The 26,193-nt window shown below is 43.9% G+C and overlaps 1 protein-coding gene across 4 annotated transcripts in view; it reads right to left on the reverse strand.

Annotated features, from left to right (window-relative positions):
* The window catches only part of CLYBL (citramalyl-CoA lyase), a 226,188-nt gene that overhangs the window by 37,801 nt on the left and 162,194 nt on the right, over positions 1-26,193 (reverse strand). For all 4 annotated transcript variants that reach the window (XR_011489052.1, XM_070471454.1, XM_070471453.1 and 1 more), the window contains exon 3: positions 838-1,026. Coding sequence is in view for 3 of the 4 variants with exons in the window: in XM_070471454.1 (XP_070327555.1) it covers positions 838-1,026 (189 nt within the window). In the remaining variant the exon portion in view is untranslated. The remainder of the gene's footprint in view (positions 1-837; positions 1,027-26,193) is intronic.

Raw genomic sequence — 26,193 nt, forward strand, 5'->3', positions numbered from 1 at the left:
CTTACCATGCCTCCAGCACCTGGGTGCCATGGGCCCCCACCCCCGATTGGCACAATGGAACCGCCCTATATTCAGCAGAGATCTGCCACGTCACAGAGACCCCTAAATAAAATCTAGCCCCACCCAACCCCCCAGCCCGGGTCCTGCTTTAACAATGAAAACAATCATAGTATAATTAGGCCCATTTCAAAGTTTTCTTAAGTAATTTGACATGCCAGGGTTTTATTGGCTGAAAAGTCTGTCATGAAACAAACACACCTGTCAGCAATTTAAAAAGGATGAACTAGGGGACTGTTCAGGAAATAATATCTCTGCTAATTAAAACCACTAGTTAAAAGCTTCCTGTCTCTTCCTCCAGTTGCCCTAAGGAGTGACCTTTTCCTCTCCTTTAGGCTCATTTTTTTTTCCTTCGCAGTTAATGTGCTTTCGCCGTCCACGATGACTTCAAATCAATCTGCCCGAGAGCCACGCACGTCTCTGCTCCTCCAGGTGCAGGGGCAGGGCCGAGCTGTCTGTGGTCCCGGGTAGGCCGGTTTCCCGCGTTGCTCTAGAGGAAGCTGTTCTGTCTACACCACATATCTGTGCAGGCAGCAGAAGCATCATTTCAAGTGTAGAGTGTTTTCTGTTGAACACTTAGGGCAAAGCCAGGTTCTCCTTGGATACTGAAAATGGTCTGTGTGGTTCCTTTTTCTCGGTTCCATTTTCCTCTGCTCTGGGTATACATTTTCAAAACCTGAAGGATCCAAACCCTTCCTTTCTGCTACTCCTTCTTAGCCACTCCCCACTTAATTGAAGCCACTTAGTCTTTAATTAAAGCAAAGTATATGAGCTACTCACCCACTGGATTTCTTCAGGACCTTCGACCTTCGGGAGCATGAGGCTGGAAGGAAGGACCCGAGACTGCAGGATGGCCTCCAGGTCTTCTTCGGCCAGACCACTGGACACCGAGTTGATCCTCACACACTTTTCAGTTGGGCCCAGGTCAAAGTCTTCAAGAGTTTTTACTATTATCAATCTAGCTTCATCCTATAAGTGTAGATAAAATGTATCTCCTTAGCGTATGTACCACTGAGGGGAAACACAATCCATGAAATTCTTATGTGGGTTGAGAGTCTGAGCACCTATTACAGTGCCTACTATAGCCACCAAGTAAATGATGTTTGAAATGATGGGCAAGTGATTGATTTCCAGACTTTATTCAAGTTGACTATAGCAGAGATGAGAACCATTGTAATGCATGCTGGTGAAACTCTAAATATTTAATAGTAGTCTCATCTTGCTCATTAGGGCTTCCCCTGTGGCTCAGCAGTAAAGAAACTGCTTGCAAAACAGAAGATGCAGGAGACGTAGGTTCGATCTCTACGTTGAGAAGATCCCCTGGAGGTGGGCATGGCAACCCACTCTAGTATTCTTGCTGGGGAAATCCCATGAACAGAGGAGCCTGGCGCATGGGGTCGCAAGGAGTTACACATGACTGAAGTGACTGAGCATGTACGCACGAACTTGCTCATTAGCATTACTTTTCCATTGGAAAGATAAAATAATTAATAGGTCACATTTATTGAGCATTTACTAAGCACTAGGCATGGTACTATGGAGAAGGCAATGGCACCCCACTCCAGTACTCTTGCCTGGAAAATCCTGTGGACGGAGGAGCCTGGTAGGCTGCAGTCCATGGGGTTTCGAAGAGTCGGACACAACTGAGTGACTTCACTTTCACTTTTCACTTTCATGCATTGGAGAAGGAAATGGCAACCCACTCCAGTGTTCTTGCCTGGAGAATCCCAGCGACGGTGGAGCCTGGTGGGCTGCCGTCTATGGGGTCGCACAGAGTCGGACACGACTGAAGCGACTTAGCAGCAGCAGCAGGCATGGTATTAAAGTGCTCTACCTGAATTTTCTAATTTAATAAATACAAGAAACTAGATAACTTATGGACTAATGGTAGTCTTGACTGCCAGCATATTCACATTAGGGAAAAAATAAGTTGGTTTTTTTTTTTCTATACCTACAGGCTTCATGTTTTTTATTCGCTTAGAAATTATTTTGCAACTGTGTTGAATCTTGACATTCAATTAATAAGGCACTCACAGGAAAATGACACTCCCCACTACAAAAAAGCTCCAACTTCTTCACATGGAAGGCAATAATATCACCAAGAAGAAATCCCTTCATGAAGCAGTAGACAAATACATTTTTTTCCCCTTTGATTTGACAGGCTTTGCTCCACAGTTAAGTAAAGCTGAAAGGTTGAAAATCTGCTTCAGTATTTGAATTGTCCACAGAAAAACTGTATGAAATGAAACATGTTATTTACTGATTTGGGGTTGGAGGTGATGAAGGTGGGGTAGGGGGTGGGGAGAGAGGAGTGCATTGAGCCCGTGGGGGCTGAAATCAAGAGGAAGAAAGCATTTGGGGTCATTACTTCCTGCCAATTTCAGTTTCAAAAACAAATTCCTCCCACTTGCCAACAGCCCTCAACAAATTCTCATTGTCAGAATGAACACTTATCAAAAGTAGTTTCATTTGAGAAGGGTTTTTATGATACTAATAAAACTTTAAAGCTTCTCACTGCTGATGAATGTAGCGTGGGGGAAAAAAAAGTCTTAACAATATATGGTCATTTGAACAGCCATAGTTATCTAGGAAAATCACAAACCAAAGCAGAGAGAAAAAAACACTTATTTGAGCCAATATTGAGTCGAAGGCCAATCAAGGAGACCAGCCGGGACAGTAGATTTAAACCAGACGGATGTAGGTCTGCGACTGGGTGGAAGCAGGGAAGACCTCCAAACGTGGTCTGAGTTAAACTAGGAGGAAACTAGCTTAGGCTTGTCAGCTCAGAAGCAGAGTCCAAGGGAGCAGTTTAAGACAGCTCCGTGCAGTCCTGATTTACTGAGCTCTGACTGCTAATAATTACGCCGAGCTTAGACGAGAGCTCGTACTAGCTACTGTGGAGGAGGACGCAGTCACGGTGGCTGGGCTCCACCACGCTGTGGGCTGTTCCGCAGGGACAGAATGTTTCCACTTGCTCTACCGTGCCCTCTTGCTACGATCACTGAATAAGAAAATCCTGATGGTGAAGAGCAGAAAACTCATTAGGATGGTTCCAAGGCTGTCTATGACTGTCGGGAGAAACGATGCCTGGGCGTATTTAGATCCACGGCCTCAGAGAACCCAGGATGTGCTAATGCTCCTTTAAGCCTGGTTCAGCTCTAGAACTCAGGATGGCTCCAGCTCAGAAACGTTTCAACTTCTGGGTTTTCCCAGGGCAGGTCGGGTGTGGCTTTAAAGGGTCTCCTGGGACAGACTGAATGAAAAACGGGAGGGAACTAGCCAGATTGTTTAGGCTGCAGTGTGTTTCATTTACTTATTTATCACTGTTGGGTTTTTTGGGTTTTTTTTAACTTTTTACTTTGTATCAGGCTATAGCTGATTAACAAACACAGTTGTGATAGTTTCAGTTGAATTGCAAAAGGACTCAGCTATATATATATGTGTGTGATCCATTCTCCCCCAAACTCCCCTCCCATCCAGACTGCCACATAACACTAAGCAGAGTTCGCTATGCTAGACAGTAGGTCCCTGTTAGTTCTCCATTTTAAATATAGCGGTGTGTACATGCCCATCCCAAACTCCCCAACATCCCTTACCCCTTTCCTTCCTTCCGGCAACCATAAATTCATTCTCTAAGTCTGTGAGTTTCTTCCTGTTTTGTAAGTTCATTTGCATCATTTCTTTTTAGATTTCACATGGACATAGAGAGAGTCACACTGAGTGAAGTGAATCAGAGAGGGAGAAACATCACATGAAGTGCAGATCTGAATTATCACTGCCACCCTCCTAGTTTAATCTGTACGTGTGCCTGAGGACGTAGGATCCCCGGCAACATCCGCTTCCTAAATCGTTAATGTTGGGGTCAAACAAAATCTGACCTCTAAGCTGTTTAGTCATTTCACTTGGATTTGAAGGGGACTGTTTGTTCAAAGCTCATGTTTTAAACCTGTCTGTGATTTTTATCTAAAGTCAGATTGCCATGGTTTCAGCACATTCTGGTTTACTTAGTAAAATTCAGCCCTTGTGAAATTGGCTGCAAATGAAGTAACCCATTCCAATTTTAGGCATAATCTGATTAGTACTTTTCATGCTATAATAATGAGCAGTGAATACTCAGCATTTTATTAAACTCTTTTTTTTTTTTTTTCCTGTTTCTGGCTTAGAATTCAAACCAAGCTCTTTCCAGTTCATCATTCTATACCTTTCCAAAAAAAGATGGTCGCTTTGGAGGTATATTGCCACACAACACCCTTATTAACAGGCTGTTGCTTGTGACAATTTACATAAACCAAGTGTGCATCCCTCTGCTATGTATCCTAAAATATCCAACAACTTCCCTGAATTTACACCAACCAACAACCATGTGGATTTTTTTTTTTCTTTTTGGTATTTTAATGGTGAAATATGTTACTGTGCTAGCAAACACACCCATGCCATCTGTTGGGTGAGAGGAAGGCAGTTTCTAAGAACAATTAGGTTTAGTTCTGGGTGTTTAGCTAGAGAGAGCCACAGTCCACCAGTTGTGAAAATAAAGAAATTCTGTCTGTGCTATTCTCTCTCCCTTTCTCTCTAACACAGACCTTACCTCTTGCTACCAGCTCTCTTACATCTCTCTCATCTCCATCACCTCGCTCCCTTTTCACTTGCATTCTCTTTCCCTCTCTTTTTCCTGTTTGGCCCTGACCATCCTTCCAAGTTCCATCTCATTAGGGGGATTAGTAAAACTCGGGCTGGCAGACACTACCTTCTCGGAAGGGCTATCTGGATGATCTGCTGAGATTCCTGGGAGGTAAGTGGTCCCTGGAGAAAGGAGGAAAAGGAAATGGAGGCAAAAAGAGGCCACTCAGAAATGAAATTTTTGGCGGGCTGGGGGCCTGGGGGCAAGGGTGGAGGGGGGTCTTACATTCTGGTAACAAAACAGGTCTTCCAAAATAAGGTTTAATAGGAACTGAATTCTAAATGTGTGAACGCTACAGGACGGCCTTGGTCAGCATTTCTCAGTGTAGGATAAACTTGTCCTTCTACAACCTGAAAAGAGGGAATAATGAATGTAAGGCCTTGCTCAACAATTACATTAGATTTTTGCAGAGACTTAATTAGCATCGTGCATTTGGAGTAGATCTGATTCCAGAGGTGGGGTCTGCAAAGGTCACAGAGCAAGCTGGCACAGGTCAGAATGTTCACAGGCCCCAGGTCAAAAAGGTGATGTTACCAAAGTTCCCATATTTCAATCGATATTTCGTGCCATGGGCTGCTCAGTGCAGTGGACCAGGGGCTAATAAACTTGTCCTTATACATAAGCCACCGGATTATGTGACTCTGTCTGGGCCAGGAACCAAGGCGTGCTATGATTTCAGAGACCGGGTTCTTATCACCTGGGGAAGAGAGACACGCTCTGCTGACGTAAGAAAGCGAATAAATCAACCATCCCGGAGACCTGCAGACTTCGAAATGAAAGGAGAAAATATGCGTGCAGTTGGTTCACTTGGCACCCATTAGAGCTAATAACTAATCATCCTCGCAAGTTTCGAGCTCAGAATGATCAAATCTGCAAAGAAAACAACATCCGTCCACTTTTACACTCCAGTGGAAGAGGTGGTCCCTCGCGGCGGGGCGGCACAGTCTCGCCATCTGGAGAATAAATCGAGTGTGAAGTACAGTATAGTTTGGGACCAAGCTCCGTGGCGGGGGCTCAGCAGTCAGTTCATTAGTTCCAAACTTGCAGGGATTAGAGCGGCGTCACTTCTACTGTCGGATAGGAAGAGACAGACAGGACCCAAGATGCAAGGAGGATGCTGACAACCAGGAGGAGCCCCTTGGGGTTATTTATAAAACTACAAAGTATAAACATACCCAAATAAGTGTCTTAAATAATAGCATTATCACTGTTTCATAACATCTGAATTAGCACCTTTCTCTTCTCCGACCCGCCCCCCCCCACCCACCCTCTGAACCTTGTCTGTTAACCTATAGTTTGTTTTCAGAGGAAATCCAAGACAACCCTGAATGCAACAGGAGCAGAGGGAAAGCCATGTGGTCAGAAGGAGATTTGGGAATTAAGAAATACAGAAGGGTTCCCTGCTCCAGAGAGATGCTGAATCTGTGAGATTTTTTAAAATGAGCAATTAATATTCTTATCCTACAAAAGGCAAATCACCACGCCACATACCCAGAAACACTAGTGAATTGTCTTTTCTGAATTTGTCCAGTTCACCTCACTTCCATGTTACCTAATTCATCAAATGATGTCATAAGCATGGCCTGGAACAAATTTGGGGCAGAAGGCCCTGATATCAGCATCTATATGAAATGATCTTTTGGAAAATTTTGAGATCGGTTGGTTTAAAATAAAAGGTTCTGATGCATTGTTCCATTTAAGGATGTTCTTTTCCATGTAAGTTCTTTCTAAACATTAATATTAAAAAACAGAAGTGCCTGTGACATAAACAAGTCATCATTAGTAAATTATTGTATTTCTCTGATAAATGTATCATAATCACAGAGACTGTTGTAGTGACTGTATTAGAAAAAAAGACAAATTTTAATTGATTATTGCAACCTGGTTGTGTTTCTTCAGGTAAGGTGATAGTCTTGAATTTTCTGGCCCATTGTTTTTCCCACATGGAAAAAAATCTTGGTTTACCTGAGTTTTATTTATTTATTTATTTATTTTGAGCTGCACCATGCAGCATGTGGGATCTTAGTTCCCTGATCAGGGGTTGAACTCATGCCCCCTGTGATGGAAGCACAGAAACTTAACCACTGAACTGCCAGGGAAATCCCATGGTTTGCCTATTTTCAAAAAAAGAAAATATACAGCAATACTGAACATACTATAAGTTCTCTGGCACAACAGGGAAGCCTGGTGTGCTATAGTCCATGGGGTCTTGAAGAGTCGGACATGACTAAGTGACTGCTGAACTGAACTGAACTGGCTTAAAATTTTGTTCATTGATAACGCCAAAAGCACAGGTAACAAAAGAAAAAACAAATTGAACTTCATGAAAATTTTTAGATGTTGTACATCAATAGAATAAAATCAATATTAACAGAATAAAGACGCTATCAATAGAATAAAAAGGCAACCCATAGAATGGGAGAAGATATTTACAAATTATATATCTGATAAAGGAATACATATTCAGAACATATATGGAACTCCTAAAACTCAACACCAAAAGAAACCAAACAAGTCAACTCAAAAACAGGCGAAGGACTTGAACAGACATGTCTCCTAAGATGTACAAATGGCCAATAAGCACATGAAAAGATGGTCCATATCATTAATCATTAGGGAAATGCAAATTAAAACTACAATGAGATACCACTTCATACCCATTAGGATGCTACTACCAAAACACCACCAGAAAAACACAAGTGTTGAGGAGGACGTGGGGAAACTGGAAGTCTAGTGCGCTGCTGGTAGAAGTATAAAATGGTACAGCCGCTGCAGAAAATAATACGGCAGTTCCTAAAAAAATTAAAAATAGAATTAACATATGATGAAGCAATTTCATGTCCGGGTATACACCCCAAAGCACTGAAAAAAGCAGATCTCCAAGAAATTATTTGTACATCCATTTTTATAGCAGCATTATTCACAATAGTTAAAATGTGGAAGTAACCCAGGAGTCCACTGACAGAAGAAAGTGTGTTAGTCACTCAGTAGTATCCGACTCTTTTCAATCCCATGGACTGTAGCCCGCCAGGCTTCTCTGTCCATGGGATTCTCCAGGCAAGAATATTGGAGTGGGTTGCCATTTCCTTCTCCAGGGGATCTTCCCAACCCAGGTATCGAACTTGGGTCTCTGGCATTGCGGGCAGATTCTTTACTCTCTGAGCCACCAGGTACTCAGAAAAATGGACAGCAGAATGTGTTGAATGGAAATGTGCTGAATGTGTACAATGGAATGCTATTCAGTTTTATACAGGAAAGAAATGTTGACACATGCTACAAGACAGATAAACCCTGAAGACACTGAGTTAAGTGAAATTAGCCAATTACAAAAGGACAACAATGTGAATGTACTTAATAATCACTTAACAGTGCACTTAAAAGTAGCTATGATGGGGCTTCCCTGGTGGTCCAGTGGTTAGGAATCTGCCTGTCAGTGCAGGGGACACGGGTTCAATCCCTAGTCTGGGAAGATCCCAGGTGCCACGAGGCAACGAAACCTGTGAGCCCCAGAGCCTGGGCTCTGAAACAGTAGCCACCACAATGAGAATCCCGTACACCACAACTAGCAAGTAGGCCTCACTCACTGCAACTAGAGAAAGCCCTCACCCAGCAACGAAGACTCAGCACAGCCAACAAATAAACAAATAAACTTTTAAAAAAGAAAGAAACACACAGTTTAAAAATTGTGTATGATGGTAAATTTTAAGCAATGTGTACTTTATCACAATAAAAAAAAATGAGGAAAATGTTCATTTACTGATTTCATCCCATAAGTTATTACATTCTAGGCACTCTGCTCTGAAACTGTAGATTTTGGTACAGCAAAGTTTCTGATGTGTTTATTATGAGAGATTCTTTAAAACACATGTTTTCTAAAATGTCAAATCAGCTTCCATTCAAAGGACTGAAAAGGTTGAGGATGTGTATGAGAGCATACTTTGGCATACAAGTAGCTCTTTAGGTCTCTGTTCTTAATTCTTCTGGGTATATACCTAGGAGTTGAATTGCTGGACCATTTAATAATTTTATGTTTAACTTTTTGAGGAACTGTCAAACTGTTTTCCATAGCAGTTGTACATTTTACATTCTCATCAGCAATGTAGCAGAGTTCCAAATTCTTCCACACCCTTGCCAACACTAATTTTTCATTTTATTTATTTGTCTGTTTCTGATAATAGCCATTCCAGTGGGTGTGATAACATATCTCATTGTGGTTTTGATTTGCATTTCTCAAATGATTAATGATGCTGAGCATATTTTTATGTGTTTACTGGCCATCAGTACACGGATCTCCCTTGACTTATGATGGAGTCATGTCCCGATAAACCCATTGCAAGCTGAAAATATTATCAGTTGAAAATGCATTTAATACACCTAACATACTGAACATCAAAGGTCAGCCTAGCCTACCTTAAATGTGCTCTGAGCACTTAAATTAGCCTACAATGGGGCAAAACCATCCAAACATGATAAAAAGTGAAAACTGAATGGTTGTCTGGGTAGAGAAGGGTTGCAAGTATATCAATAGTTGACCTCAAGCCCACGTTGTTGACTGGGAGCTGTGCTTCACTGTCGCTGCCCAGCATCATGAGAGAGGATCAGATTATGTAACACTTGACCAGGGGAAGATCAAAATTCAATATTCAGACAATGGTTTTTATTGAATGTGTATTGCTTTCCCACAAGGTGGACCACTGTAAGTCAGGTCCCACCTGTACCTTCCTTGTAGAAAAGTCTATTCTAGTCTTAAATTTAAAAACACGGGTTGTTCGTCTTTTGGTTGTTGGATTATAAATGTTCTTTATATAACCTAGGTATTAAATCCATATCAGATATCTATGATTCACAAATATTTTCTCCCCGTCTGTAGGTTGTCATTTCACCTTCCTGATGGCGTCTTACAATGCACAAGGTTATAATTTTGCTGAAGTCCAATTCATCTACTTTTCTCTTTGGCAGCTTGTGCTTCCGTGATCATTTTGTGATCATTGCCTAATCCAAGGTTACGGAGATTTACACCTAAGTCTTCTTCTAATAGTCTTACAGTTTTTACTTTAACATTTAGTCTTGATATACTTTCAGTCTACACATGTGTATACAGTGTGAGGTAGGGAGGCTTGTGATAGTTTTATTCTGTGGCTTCGGTCCTCATCGCTTAATAAAATACAATGAAAATTCCCTGGAAAGAGAAAACTCCGGTGGAAAGAAGGGGCCTACTCGCCTGGGACTCTTCACTCAGCTCTGCCCTCGCCCCTGATTGGAGAGTGGCTGGTGCTCAGCCTTCCCGTCCCCAAGGCCCTGTCCACTCCACATCACCATCCTGCTAGCTCTTCGTCTTGCCCTTTGCCCTGTCCCCACCTGATAGCTCAGTTGGTAAAGAATCCGCCTGCAATGTGGGAGACCCCGGTTCAAGTCCTGGGTCAGGAAGAGGGAGACCTGGGTTCGATCCCTGGGTTGGGAAGACCCCCTGGAGAAGGGAAAGGCTCCCCACTCCAGTATTCTGGCCTGGAGGATTCCATGGACTGTATAGTCCATGGGGTCACAGAGAGTCGGACACGACTGAGTGACTCACTTTCACTTTTCCCCACCTGCTCCGAGTGGATTTTCCTCAACTCTGCGTGACAGGCCCTGTGTGTGTGTGTGTGTGTGTGTGTGTGTGTTTCTGAGGCCTCCCCAGACCGCCCCATGAGCCTCTGAGGGACCTTAAACCCACACCCACAGGGAAATGTCGAGCTAGTCCTGAGAAGGTGTCCTGCATGGGCAGAGCGGTGTTTTTAACGTTTCTTGTTAACTTTGTGATTTAATAGTGAGGCTTTGAGGTACACTTTGCACACGACACTCTGAAAAGACAAAGCATTTGCTTACTAAAGGCTGGCATAGCCTTTCTCAATGTCAAGAACAAAGACCACACTCATGTGGCTGGAACTCTGGAGTCTGCAAGTTCACGGCTCTCTCCACTCATTCTTTTCTTTGTTCTCACTCACTGCTTGTTCTTCGCCTCAGAGGGGCAGTGGTATTTCTGTCTTCCAGCTGGGAACACAGGGAGCCATGAGATTTGTTCGAAGTGGACTACTGGAGGGAGGAACGGGGGGCTGTGACTGCTCTCTCCTGGGGGGTGAGCGTGGGGGACTGGGCAGCAGCCACATCTCCATGATGGGAAGGATCCGGAGGAAAACTGAACAAGGTCTCATACGTGAGGTGTTTTATGTACTGAAGACCAACCTTATAGGTACTTGGAAACATTTCAGTTCAGTTCAGTCACTCAGTCATGTCCAACTCTTTGAGACCCCATGGACTGCAGCACACCAGGCCTCCCTGTCCATCACCAATTCCTGGAGCTCACGAAACTCATCTCCATGGAGTCGGTGATGCCATGAAAACATTTAGATAACTGATAGGGTTTGTCCTTTTTAAAAAATGAGTGCTTGTGATTCTGAAAAGAACATTTCTTGAATACTATTCTCACATTTCTGCCCGATGTCCGTGATCTGGAGCAATTAAAATTTCTTAACAAGCAGGATAGGAATCAGTCAAATGTTATCCACCATGCTGTGGACAAGTGTGGAGGAATGCAAAAGACACATGTCACTTTATACATGCCTGCCAAGTCACTTCAGTCATATGCGTTCTGTGACCCTGTGGGCTGTGGCCCCCAGGCTCCTCTGTCCATGGGACTCTGCAGGCCAGAGGACTGGAGTAGGCTGCTGTGCCGTCCTCCAGGGGATCTTCCTGACCCAGCGCTCGAACCTGCGTCGCTTCCTCTTTCGTCTAACCTGCTTTGATAGGCAGCTTTTTTACCACTAATGCCACCTGGGAAGCAAGTCACTTTATATTGACATGGAAATCAAGGGAGGAATGTATCATCCAGTTGCAGAGTCACAAGGCACATTGGATGAGAAGTGAAATAACAGTTCGAGTCAGTGGCACAGACATTAGGACGTGGGACTCAGAGGCAGGAGGGAACACGGCGGGCTGAGAGCGAAGGCAGGGGCACTGAGGATTTCTGTAGGTGCAGAGGAGAAGGGATAACCCAGCAGAGAGCTGGCAAAGGGCAAAGGCAGAAAGAGTGAGTGAATGAAAGGGCGGATGATCAGTATCTGTGACGTTAGGGAAGGGAGGGGATGTGCCAGGAGATGGACAAAAAGCCAGGAGATTCCCAAGCTGGCAGAGGAGAGCCCAAGATTTAGGAGGCCCTGTTCCACCGGGGGAGGAAAGGGTGATGGGGTGGGTTGGACAAGGGTCACAGTTCAGGGGGGACTTCCCTGGTGGTCCAGTGGTGAGGACTCGAGCTTTCCGCTACAGGGGGTGTGGGTTCCATCCCTGGTCAGAGAACTAAGATCCCCACGTGCCGCGTGGTGGGGCCAATAATAATAATAATAATAATAATAGCAGTTCAGTTCTGCCTCCACAGCAGAAGCTGTCTGGTGTTCAAGCCTGGATTGCCAGAAGGTCCACCCTGCAGCTCCTTGAGCACTAGGTGGAAAAGGGTCCTGCTTGAGGCTGCCCTGGGCATGCTCGGTTTGGGGGGCTGGGGCACACGCTTCCAGGGAGAGAGGGTTTCCAGTCCCAGAGCCACTGTTTTTACCTTCGAATGGGTGTTTGTACCCATTCTGGGATCTGAGTCACAGTACCTTGAGAGCCCTCGAAAGCGAAATGGAAAGTACATGTGGGGCGGGAGGGCCAGCCCGCCACCCTCCCCGCCCCTGCTAATTGGTGTCTCCCCACCTGGCCTCCTTCGGCGGAGAAGGTGGCCTCCTGCCCACCTTGTGCAAAGCAAAGCTGCCCTCTCTCTCTCAAGGGGCTCTGTTTGTGTTGGGCTGGAGGAGGTAATTAACTGTTTTGGTTTAAAAGCCCTCCTGCTGGGCTGCAGTCTTCGTGGGAGAATAAAAGTAAACAAGTGAAAGGGGAGTGTGTCATCAAAGGACTCTGCCCTTACCTGGCTTCATCATAAGGGTGAAAACCGTGCCGCTTGCCACAGGTGTCACCGATTCCCCACGCAGGGCAGGGCCACGGTTCTTTCTTTTTCTTTTTTTAAACAATAAATTGAGAGCGATCGGTTCATAGTTTAATGAGGCAGCCTTGCCCTGGTTCCACATCCGCACCAGGTAACAGCCGTGTCACCTGAATCCTGGCTGAGCAGTTGTACTGTGATGCCAACATATTCTGGCTGATGAGTTTCTTTACCTCTCAAGCCAACAGTGAGATCCATGGTTAGAAAGGGATCCAAATGGTCTGCATGCAAATATGAAGAAACAATTTTTTATGGTCCTGATGAACCTATCTGTAGGGCAGGAACAGACGCAGAGGAAGAAAACGAACTTGTGGACGTGGTGTGGAGAGAGAGGGTGGGACAAATTGAGAGAGTAGCACTGACATATACACTACCATGTGTAAAGCAGACAGCTAGTGGGAAGCTGCTGAGTTGCAGGGAGAGTTCAGCTCCATGCCCTGTGATGATCTAGAGGCATGTGAGGGAGAGCAGGGAGGCAGGCTCCTGGGGGAGGGGGTATATGTAATACATAGGTTGATGCACTTTGTTGTGCTGCAGAAACTAACACAACATTGTAAAGCAACTGTTCTGGTTTAGTCGCTAAGTCATGTCCTTCTCTTGTGACCACATGGACTGTGGTCTTCCAGACTCCTCTGTTCTTGGGATTCTCCAGGCAAGAATACTGGAGTGGGTGGCCGTTTTCTTCTCTAGGGAATCTTCTCGATCCAGGGATTAAACCCAGATCTCCTGCGTTGCAGGCAGATTTATTACAACTGAGCTAGGAGGGAAGCATGCTCCAATTTAAAAAAAACATTTAAAAAAAGGATAAATGGAACAGAATAAAGAGTCCAGAAAAACACCCACAACACCCAAACAAATATAGTCAACTAAACTTTGACAAAGGAGCAAAGATAATTCAATGAAGAATGCTTAATCTTTAAAAAGAAAAACAAAAAGCAGTTTTTTCTTTCAAGCCAAGTTTCTTCAATTATGGGGCTTCCCTGATGACTCAGTGGGTAAAGAATCTGCCTGCAATGCAGGAGACCAGGGTTTGATCCTTAGGTCAGGAAGATTCTCTGGAGAAGGAAATGGCAACCCACTCCACTGTTCTTGCCTGGGAAATCCCAAAGATGAGGAGCCTGGTGGGCTACAGTCCATGGGGTCGCAAGAGTCGGACACGACTTAGCAACTCAACTTCAACTTCTTCAACTCTGTTCAATTATATGGAAGAAAACATTTGTTTCCCTGTCCATCACCAAATTTTGGAGGCAGGTGGGGCTTTTTCTCTCTGAGGCCATGCTAAGGTAGGTTAGGATGGAACTTGGCTGCAAAACTTCTGCCTGAGTGCCAAATCCTTCAATATCACTTTGCTAAGGTGCTGACACAAAGGATCTTGTCTCCATAAATAGGAAGTTATAAAAGCTTACAGACAGAAGTATAAATGTCTAATGATAAGGCACAAACAACCACACAATGAAACAGACTAAGCTAACGGGAATTTGAGCTGGCTAGGGGTTCAAGGTCTTGACTCCTATTTTGGGCAGGAAGCTCTACCCCTGTGGCAGAAGAGCATTCCCAACAGGATTCTTTCCATTCCTTAGTGTTAATTAGTCTTCCTGGCAACTATGAGTGAAGAAATCAAGTAACTGAATAAGCTCTGGGATGGCAGAAACAGAATGTAAAGAAGTCTTTCTTGCAGTACGTTAAACCCATTCTTCTCACAAACTGCTTTTAAGGTAGTGAGGCTTCACAGCTAAAAGGAATTTTAAAACTCCTCACACAATATCACCAATTGGTCCTACCTTTGTTTCTTTTGATTTCTGTTGCTCAAATGTATACTCGCAACCTCATTTTTCAGTAGCCAATCATTTATTTTTCATGGCTTGTTATTGTTGCTTGTCTCGCTTCCTAGTTATTTCCCAAAGAAAGTGGTAATTCAGAAAAAGCTTTTTTCTTTTAGGTAGCAGATGTAAAAGTACTATGTTTTAAAGGGTAGAACTTTCCCATCTTATTCCTTATACATTTTATTTTATTCTAAAATCAATGAGGAAGGGAATTCTCTGGCAGTTCAGTGGTTAGGTCTCTGCACTTTCACTGACGGGGCCTGGGTTCAATCCCTGGTTGGGGAACTGAGATTCCAAAAGTTGTGAGGCACAGCCAGAAAAAAGAGAGAGAAATCAACAAGGAAAGAAAAAGAAAAGAAAAATACAATGTGCAAACTGGAAGAATGGAGGGTGATGATAGCCATCAGAAGATTCTATTTTTACTTCTATAGTTTTGTTTTTATTATTTTGCCACACTGTGGGGCACGCGGGATCTGAGTTCGCCTTCCAGGAATTGAAGCTGTGCCTCCTCCAGTGGAAGTGCAGGTTCTTAACCACTGGACCACCAGGGAAGTTCCAGAACGTTCTGTTTTTCAAAAGGCAGATTCCGCCCTATGAAAACCAAGCTTTGGTTACAGTGAAGAACCTTTCTTCAAGGACCAGGCTGCACGGAGGCTTCTCAGAAAATGGCTACCATGGAGAGAGTGGCAGAGCCCAGCGTCATCTTCCCTAGCTCATGGACACCAGATCTTCTATAATTAAATGTTTTCCTCGAGAAAATGCTAATAAAACAATGCAATGGCTGGCATTGCCACACTCGGTTTTCATTGCGTTTTACACCTTTTCCTCTTGCCAGCTCTTCACGTTGACTTTCATTCCTTCACTGGTGCCAGGCAGGCTCACTGTGGAACCACTTGGGTTTTCTTCCCTCTTCCTGCACCCGGTGAATTTTCATAAAGCATTTAACGTGAGAACAAGCAGGTTAATCTGCTGTGCCGGTGAGCCAGGCTCTCGGAAGGCCCCCTGCAACACTGCCATGTTTTGGCGTCAGAGTCAGAGGCCTGGGTCCCAGTGGCAGGGACGCTTGCCAGAGCCTTCTCTGTGCAGACACCAGGTGTGATTTAGCATAACAGATTGTGCGGACTCTCAGCGGCTCCTGTAACCCGTGCATCAGAACCAAATCGCAGCCTTCGTGCAGGATGAAGATGAAGAGTCTCATGGGCTAGAAGGTCTGCCAGGAAAGGCTTCTGGATACAGAGGAAATGGAGAACCAATCCCCCTCCCTGCCCCTGCCCTTGCAACAAATGCCTGGTCTCAGGAACACTGATATTCTCCTTCATGGTGTCAGTTCAAATCCCCTGTCAAATCACAATGCTATTTTCCTCTACTGACAGACAGGCAATGAGAACCAAAGATCGTTTTCATATATCAAGAGAATACGCAAAAAACAGAATTATAAGGAAATTTAAAAGCTCACTGAATGCAGGAGACTTCTACGGTGGTCCAGTGGTTGAGATTCTCTGTTCTTGATGCAGGGGCTTGGGTTCAATCCCTGATTGGGGGACTAGATCCCACATGCCGCAACTCAAAAACCTGCATGCTACAACTAAAGATCCGACATGGTGCAATGAAGACTGAAGATCCTGAATGCCACAGCCAAGGCCTGGCACAGCCAAATAAAGAAAATAATAAATTTATATTTTAAAAAAAGCTCACTGAAGCCAGCCTTTGCTCTGTATCAGTTGACACTGACTCCCAATGCTGATGCTCTAGGTGTCAGCTCTCGTGGCAATAATGAAGGCGACTGAGGAGGACTCCCAGGGAAGAGAACTTTCGTGGTGGCTCAGACGGTAGAGTCTGCCTGCAGTGCAGGAGACCTGGGTTCGATCCTTGGGTCGGGAAGATCCCCTGGAGAAGGAAATGGCAACCCACTCCAGTATCCTTGCCTGGAAAATTCCATGGACGGAGGAGCCTGGCAGACTACAGTCCACAGAGTCGCAAAGAGTTGGACACGACTGAGCAACTTCACATCACTTCCCAGGGAAGAAGCCAAGCCTGGTGGCCAGCACAGTGTAGATCCCAGGGATGAGAAGAAAGAGCTCCCTGAGGACAGCAAGCACAGGGGGCCTCGAGAAAAGGACTGGCTCAAAGCAGAGGCACAGGCTGCCCCCATAGGGAGAGTGGCTGCAGCCACCCAGAAGACAATCTTAGGACAAACTTAGCAAACACAACTGCTGGAACTACCTGCCGTTTTGTCCAGATCACTGCCACCAGGCAACTTACTGCTCAGCAACATACAGTGAGTTACTAGAGAGATCCAGTGTGTTCCAATGCTGAGCAATATGGCTTTGGAATGATGTCTGTGTGCTCAGACATTCAAAGTCCCTTGAAAACAATGATGTAGGGGCATACACAGTTCAAAGGACTTGTCTCTCATTTTCCATCACAGCACCCCTGAGGTGTAGGCAGGGCAGGTAGTATTACCCATGACCGTCTGAAGAATGTGGGACTTATCCAGAGAGTCCACACTAGTCAGCAGTCGAGATGAGGATGAACTCAGATGCCAGGCTTCTAATCTTGTGCTTTGTGTGTAGAACTCCTCTTTGCATATTTTATAGTCTCTGATTTACCCAGTAGCCTATAATCAACTATTTGTGTTCTGCTCAAACTCAGTTGATTCTGTAGTTGGCTACCGGGAATCCTGGCCAATACAGGGATCATATACACATGCAAAGATCTCATGTCTTTTTCACACGACAGGTAGGGAATACCTTTTGTACAGGACAATCTACATAATCATGTGTAATGACTACAGAGTCTTCTATTGCATGGGTATGCTATAATTTATCTAATCAATCCCCTTATGATTAAGATTTAAATTTCCCCCAACTTTTTCCTATTAATTCACTCATTTTATTCAACAGATATTTACTGAGCACTCTTCATGTGCCAGGTACTATTTTAGGTAATGAGGACAACAGCTCCCTGTCTACACAGAACTTACATTCCGGTCAGAAAACAACTAATAAGCAAGTAAACTAATAAACAAATGCAGGCTATGAAAAGATCTAGTAAGAGAACAGAATTTAGTAATGGGAGAGCTGTATATGAATATCAGAGAACATTCATCTTAGAGCATTTGTCTGAATAGTCCCCTAGGATAAATCCTAGAAGTGCCAATGTAAGCTCAAAACACAGGCTCATTTAGATACCAAAAGAGGGTCATGAAGTTCTGTCACAATCCCCTTCTAAACTGGCTTTGAATCCAGCACGTCTAGGTTCCAGTCCCAGCTGGGCCGGTGACTGACTCTCTAAGAGACTGGAGAGGCTGCTATCCACTGCACATCTCTGCACTTCAGTGTCCTCATCTGAGAAATGGGGGCAATAAAAGTGCCTGACTCAGGAATTGGTAAGGATTGAAAACGATGTGATATAAGTAGTTAATAATGTTAGATGGAAAAAAAAAAACATACTCATTTAAACATGTACACTAAAATTGCTTTTTCAAAAAGGGGTGGGCCTACACTGGTGATCCAATGGTTAAGAATCTGACTGCCAATGCAGGAAATGCAGGTTCAATCCCTGGTCCGGAAAGATCCCACATGCTTTGGAGCAACTAAGCTCATGTGCCTCGACTACTGAAGTCCACACTCCAGAGCCTGTGCTTCTCAACAAGAGAAACCAGCAAAAGGAGAAGCATAGGCACTGCAAAAATAAATAAATAAGGGGCGTACAAATTTAAACTCCCATTTCCGGGGTGCCCACCAACTTTGGGTTGGCTCTGAGCTCAAACTAGCTTGACCTGTCTGTTTTCTAGAACCCAGCATCCACACACCAGACCTGCAACCACGTGAGGACTGGGATGGGATCTTGTCCCAGTGGCTGTCATGTCCCTAGTGCTCAATCCAACGGGAAACACAGGGCACTGGTCTCTTGGCGCTGAAGAGAGTCTCCAAAGAAGCCAACATATTCACGGATGGTTGGGCAGCCTGCCTACCGAATCTTAGACCTTTAATTTTGTAAGAAATCACATCTTACATACCAAGTCTACTTTCCTACAAGTGCCATGGCCTCCTGTTGGCTGGATTCTTCAGCAGGGTGGGTAGGTCTAGTGTGCTCACCGCTACTTGATAAAAAGCACAAATAGCAACCTGCTGAATGCCTTCGTTTCAATGTAGAAACCCCAAACTGGAATCTTGAACCGGTGCCTTGGCAACACTGGAAGGCCACAGGTTGCAGATGGCAGATGACTCACTACTATCTGAAAAGGTTGATGCCGTTGGTCCAAAATGTGACCACGTCCCACTTCTTCCTTTGTCCATCTGTTGTGGTCTAGGAGTGACAATTTTAAAGTTTCAAATTTGGACTGTATATAAGCTGATTTCTCAAGCCACATCCAATAAGGTTTGGCAACCAGTACTATTCTGGTGTGGTTTGACTAAGAAGGTAGTAAAGAACATGAAGGTGTCTATCTTTTTCCAAGCTGTATGCATAGGTCACCTCTTTGAATGGAGGTGATCGGGATGAAGGTGGCTGGCCATGTGGTTGATTCATAAGAAGGCTGGTAAGAAGTTTTGCTTGATTATGACATTAGACTAATTCTTCACCTGCTCAGTGTGAACACTATAGCTTTCATTGTTGTCTTCTTAAATCCAGCTATTCTTAATACCAGCTTTTCAGTTTTTCAAAAGCATGTTAGAATGTTGTTTAATAACATAGGAAGACGGAAAATCACCATATATCATAAAAGTCAGGCTTTGACTTCTTCCAAAGCCAAACAAGATATGTATTCAGAATTTTTTTTTTGACATTTCACCCTTTTAAAAAAGAATGTTTAGACTTTTCTCTTTTTTTGGCCACGCCATGCAGCATGTAGGGTCTTATTTCCCTAACCAGGGATTGAGCTCTCACCCCTTGCATTGGAAGGAGAGTCTGCCAGGGACCACCACTGGACTGCCAGAGAAGTCCCTGACAACTCACGCTTAACTGCCATGGAACATATGCCACAAATGGTAGCATTCCTGAAAAAAAATTCTATGTGTTTAGGGCCTGAAAAATTGGTTTCTGGGTTTCTATCTGGCTTTAACATTCAACATTCTCTATATAGCCCAACTCTGGTCAATTGTCTAAGAGAATCCCCTCCCTCCAATAGTAGAAATATGTACACTTATGACTTCCTTTTGGATAAAAATAATAACATACTGCTGGCCTAATATTTTAATGGCACAAAATACCTAATGTTTGAGTATTCTTTTGCTTTAAATATAAAAGCTTACAATCTTTGTCATTTTAGATGGAATAGGTTTTTTAAATTTTGCTGAAATTTATTATTTACCTTTATAAATACATCTAAAGTGCTGCATTCAATTTGCCAGAAAATTTGGAAAACTCAGCAGTGGCCACAGGACTGGAAAAGGTCAGTTTTCATTCCAATCCCAAAGAAAGGCAATGCCAAAGAATGCTCAAACTACCACACAATTGCACTCATCTTACACACTAGTAAAGTAATGCTCAAAATTCTCCAAGCCAGGCTTCAGCAGTATGTAAACCATGAACTTCCAGATGTTCAAGCTGGTTTTAGAAAAGGCAGAGGAACCAGAGATCAAATTGCCAACATCCACTGGATCACTGGAAAAGCAAGAGAGTTCCAAAAAAACATCTATTTCTGCTTTATTGAGTATGCCTAAGCCTTTGACTGTGTGGATCACAATAAAATGTGGAAAATTCTGAAAGAGATGGGAATACCAGACCACCTGACCTGCCTCTTGAGAAACCTGTATGAAGGTCAGGAAGCAACAGTTAGAACTGGACATGGAACAACAGACTGGTTCCAAATAGGAAAAGGAGTACGTCAAGGCTGTATATTGTCACCCTGCTTATTTAACTTATGTGCTGAGTACATCATGAGAAACACTGGGCTGGAGGAAGCACAAGCTAGAATCAAGATTGCCGGGAGAAATATCAATAACCTCAGATATGCATATGATACCACCCTTATGGCAGAAAGTGAAAAACTAAAGAGCCTCTTGATGAAAGTGAAAGAGGAGAGTGAAAAAGTTGGTTTAAAGCTCAACATTCAGAAAACTAAGATCATGGCATCTGGTCCCATCACTTCATGGCAAATAGATGGGGAAACAGTGGAAATAGTGTCAGACTTTATTTTTTGGGGTTCCAAAATCACTGCAGATGGTAACTGCAGCCATGAAATTAAAAGACGCTTACTCCTTGGAAGGAAAGTTATGACCAACCTAGACAGCATATTAAAAAGCAGAGTCATTTGAATCAGATCTAATGAGATGGATGAAACTGGAGCCCATTATACAGAATGAAGTAAGCCAGAAAGATAAAGACCAATACAGTATACTAACGCATATATATGGAATTTAGAAAGATGATAACGATAACCCTATATGCAAAACAGAAAGAGACACAGATGTACAGAACAGAATTTTGGACTCTGTGGGAGAAGGCGGGGGTGGGATATTTCGAGAGAACAGCATTGAAACATGTATATTATCTAGGGTGAAACAGATCACCAGCCCAGGCTGGATGCATGAGACAAGTGCTCAGGCCTGGGGCACTGGGAGGACCCAGAGGGATCGGGTGGAGAGGGAGGTGGGAGGGGGGATCGGGATGGGGGATCGGGATGGGGAATACATGTAAATCCATGGCTGATGCATGTCAATGTATGACAAAAACTACTACAATATTGTAAAGTAATTAGCCTCCAACTAATAAAAATAAATGAAAAAAAAAAAAACAAAAAAACCCAGAGACATTACTTTGTCAACAAATGTCCGTCTAGTCAAGGCTATGGTTTTTCCAGTGGTCATGTATGGATGTGAGATTTGGACTATAGAGAAAGCTGAGCGTCAAAGAATTGATGCTTTTGAACTGTGGTGTTGGAGAAGACTCTTGAGACTCCCTTGGACTGCAAGGAGATCCAACCAGTCCATCCTAAAGGAAATCAGTCCTGGGTGTTCATTGGAAGGACTGATTTTGAAGCTGAAACTCCAATATGTTGGCCACCTGATACAAAGAGCTGACTCATTTGAAAAGACTCTGATGCTGGGAAAGATTGAAGGCAGGAGGAGAAGGGGACAACAGAGGACCAGATGGTTGGATGGCATCACCAACTCAATGGACATGGGTTTGGGTGGACTCCGGGAGTTGGTAATGGACAGGGAGGCCTGGTGTGCTGCGGTCCATGGGGTCGCAAAGAGTTGGACACGACTGAGCGACTAAACTGAACTGAATGTATAATTGTGTGTTTTGTGTGTGTTGGTTGTTCAGTCGTGTCCGACTCTTTGTGACCCCATGGACTGTAGCCCACCAGGCTCCTCTGTCCATGGGATTCTCCAGGCAAGAATACTGGAGTGGGTTGAACTGAACATCTAATTATTTATCCATAATAAAAGAATATATAGATAATGCCTATCAATCTTTATTGTTTGTTTTTAAAATTTTTTGGCCATGCTGCATGGCATGCGGGATCTTAGTTCCCCAACCAGGGATCGAACCCATGCCTGCTGCACTGGAAGTGCAGAGTCTTAACCACTGGACCACTAGGGAAGTGCCCTGCCAACATTAAACTGCATTAAAGAAGTGTTGGGCTTCCCTGGTGGCTCAGTGGTGAAGAATCCACCTGCCAAAGTAGGAGATGTGAGAGACGTGGGTTCTAGCCCTGGGTCGGGAAGACCCCCTAGAGTAGGAAATGGCTACCCACGCCAGTATTCTTGCCTGGAAAATTCCATGGTCAGAGGAGCCTGGAGGGCTACAGCTCATGGGGCCGCAGAGAGCCAGACGCGACTGAGCAGCTAAGTACACACGCACAGAAGCATTAAAGGGAATAGAAGCACTGGCATTTTGAGGACTTGAAATCAGTTGATTTGGTGGAGGGCAAATCAGACATATCAAGTAAGAAAAAACCAGTAAGTAGTTTTCAGGATCAATTTTTCATTCATAGTTAAGAAGCTCTATGATAAACCTTTCCAAGTATTTAGCAATGTATTTCTCTGCTCTTCCTTGAGTGGATTGGTTTGGGTGGGGCATAGATGGGTATTTTTCAAGGTTCCCCTGGTGATTCTGATGGACAGTCAAGGTTGAGAATCCTTTCCTAAAGGCATATGCAAATGTCTTGCCTGCTGGACACACAGCCCTCAAAGGACAGGTGAAGAATAGCCTGCTGGGGAAGTGGAAAAACAGCAGCCTCTTAGCATTTGCCAGAAACCTTCAAGTAGCATTTTATTTATCACATGAATCCTCACAAGCTAGTGGTGAAGAACCCATCTGCCTAATGCAGGAGACATAAGAGATGTGGATTCGATCCCTGGGTTGGGAAGATTCCCTGGAGGAGGGCATGGCAACCCACTCCAGTATTCTTGCCTGGAGAATCTCCATGGACAGAGAAGCCTGGCAGGCTATAATCCACAGGATCGCAACACGACTGAAGTGACTTAGCATGCACACAATATTGTCACAAACACTGTGAGCTATTCACCCACAACTGTGAGCTAGCAAATTGACTATAATAACAATAACAATATAATATAATAATAATATATAATAATAAAATATAATATAACAATATAACATCATATTCTAAATTTGAAATGAAAACTATATTGGAAAACAGTTATTAAAAGATGTACTGAGACAGAGCTCTGAGAATATGTCAATAAATTTGGGCCAAATGACCAGAGAGTCACCTGTTTGATAAATGTATACTAAAACAGCAGAATTTTACTGATACTATTACTCCATGAAGCTGAAATACCCTAAAAAAGAAAGACTAACAAAGAGCATCAATCTGGTTCAGAAATGAAGATACCAAAACAAGCCAGGGGTGGAGGGCTGCAGCTCATTTCTCCGATACTGGGGTGTTTTTTTTAAAAAAAAAAAAAAAACCTTAAGAAAATGGTTCATTCAGAAGGTGTTATTTCTACACAGCTATTACATGAACAGAAAATGTTAATCTCTAAAGAGATCCAATATTCCAATTGAATAATACTATTAATATTAATGCTGTTTTAAGTCGGCATTCTTTGATTTTTATTATAGTAAAAGTGACCACGATGTTACTAGAAAAAGAGAGGTCATAGCTCCCAATTAATGAAGTCCATCCTTTGAAATATACTCTTCTGAACTGTGTTAGTCCCTAAGGCTGCCATAAGCAAATCACAAAGTTGGCTGCTTATAACAATAAAGACTTCTTCTCTCACAGGTCTGAAGACCAGAAATTTGAAATCAAGGTGTCAACCAGGCCATGCCCCTCCCTGGAGAATCCTTCCCTGCCTGTTCCAGTTTCCTTGGGCTGTTGGCATTCCCCATGGCTGAGTCAGTCTCATCTCTGCCCATGTGGACTTCTCCTCTGTGTCTCTGGAACTTTGTTCCCATCTGGGTGATCTAGGATGGTCTCATTTTGACACCGTAACTATATCTCTGAGAACCCTTTTCCACATAAGGTGGCCTTTATAGGTTCTGGGGATTAGGATGTGGACACATCTTTTGGGAAGCCACCAATCAATCTGCTATGGGAAGCATATTCCATGAATAGTGGAATGAAAGGTTCTTCAGAAGAGCCACTACCAAGTCGGGTGTTAATGAAGAAGAATTCTCCCTTTCCCATTCTCTCTAAATTCTACACTAAAGATCACAATGCTGTCTGGAGCCATATTCAGGCTTCCCCTTTGTCCTGTGCATCACTGCCTGTTCTTGTCCTTTTTGCTTCTAGCTTCCACTGCAAGAGTACGTGGTGAAGGAGAAGAGGATGAGAGTGTAGTACTTCTGAATCACTGCTTTTTGGATGTGTGCTTGGGTTAATGCTTTCCTCCAAGAAAGCTGACTTTTAAACTTAGGTCTAGTAGAGATCATCCAAAGAACACACTTTTAGATGATTGGTTCAGGTCTGGAATCATAAAAAAACACAATTGTGAGGATGAAGGGAGTTCAGTAATTATCCAGTTATTTTAGAAACAAGGAGACAAGAGTCCCAAGGAGGTCAATAAATCACTGAAAGGCATCAATGCCAGGGGGACAGAGCCGAGACTGTAACTCAAGTCCTCTGACCCCTGCTTAAGCGTCGTCTGCTTAATTCAGGGTGTGATGCAGAGCTCTGTCCTCTGTGGACTGCTCAAGTTGGTGCCTCACGGGCGCCACCCAATGAGACCATCAGCCTTCTGTGAGCTGAACATCTGTTCCTCTAAAACGGTTCTGCTGAAGCCCTAACCCCCAAACATGATGGAATTCGAGAGAGGGCGGTAGTTAGGTCCTTAGTGTAGAGCCCTCGAATAGGATGAGTGCCCTCATAAGGAGAGACACGAGGCTTCCCTGGTGGCTCAGATGATAAAGAACCTGCCTGCAGTGCCAGACATCCTGGGTCGATCCCTCGGTTGGGAGGATCCCTTGGAGAAGGGAATGGCAACCCACTCCAGTATTCTGGCCTGGAGAATTCCACAGAGGAGCCTAATGGGCTACAGCCCATGGGGTCGCAAAGAGTTGGACACGACTGAGCAACTAACACTTTCATTTTCAAGAAGAGACACGAGAAAAGATGTTTCTCCCATGTGTGGGCATAGCAAGATGCTAGCCATCTATGAGCCAGGATGAAAGCTCTTACCAGGAAGCAAACTGTCCTGCACCCCTCGATCTTGGACTTGCAGCTTCCGGACAGTGACAAATAAATGTCTGTTATTTAAGCAACTCAGTCTGTAATATTCATTATATCAGCTAGAACTGATGAAGTCACAACCCAGTGAATATATTCCAAAATATTTACTGAGTGCGCACTATGGGCGGAGCTTGCACACTCAGGTGAGTGAATGACTGACAGCACCTGAAAGGCTGCAAGGTTCTGATGCAGCTTTCACATGAGGGTGTTGGGATGACTCTTCACTCCACTCTTGGAAGAAAAGTGAAGTGCCTAGAGTTTATGTCCACACTTAGAACTGCCTCTTAACTTGGCAGGTATTGTTGTTTGAGTCAAAAGAACCTCTTGATCTAGAAAATAAGTCTCCTGATTCCTCTCTAGTGCTCAACTCTAAGAAGAAGCAGGATCCTAAGGTCAACAGCCTAAGCTTTTTTTTTTTAAATTAAAATACACCACTGTCCATAAAATAAAGTATCATCTCTAGGGAATGGTAAAGCCATCAACTAGCTACTCATAAATGAAAGAGTCATTTTCTGGTGGACACAGTGAGCAAAAAAAGACCCAGATGGTGGATCCTTTTGGCATAGACTTATCTGCTCTGGCTGTCTAATACATTTCTTCACTGTGTTAATTCTTGCATCAGAACCATCATGGCAGTGTGCTTATTTCCAAGGAAGAAGAAAATGGAGAGATTTTTGTCTGTAGGATTCTCGCTTTCCTCCTTCAACATGGGGGTGCCCTGTTCACTGCAGCAGGGGGCAACTGAAATGACCTGGATCGTTTGGTGTAAAATCTCAAAGCTCTGGCCCATGCAAGACTCAACATAATCTCTTCCCCATGAAACAGGAAAGGGGATTAGACTTTTTGGGGGTAGGGTGAGAGGGTGGGGGGGTAGTATTTTACCTGGACTGGACCTGAAGCCTGAGGAAGATTCAGAATTTATTTTAAAATGAATTTGGCTGCCTGGGTAGAGCATGTTGCATTGCTGCTGGCTGGA

This window comes from Odocoileus virginianus, chromosome 8 (assembly GCF_023699985.2).
Source record: "Odocoileus virginianus isolate 20LAN1187 ecotype Illinois chromosome 8, Ovbor_1.2, whole genome shotgun sequence".
In the NCBI taxonomy this organism is placed as follows: Eukaryota; Metazoa; Chordata; class Mammalia; order Artiodactyla; family Cervidae; genus Odocoileus; species Odocoileus virginianus.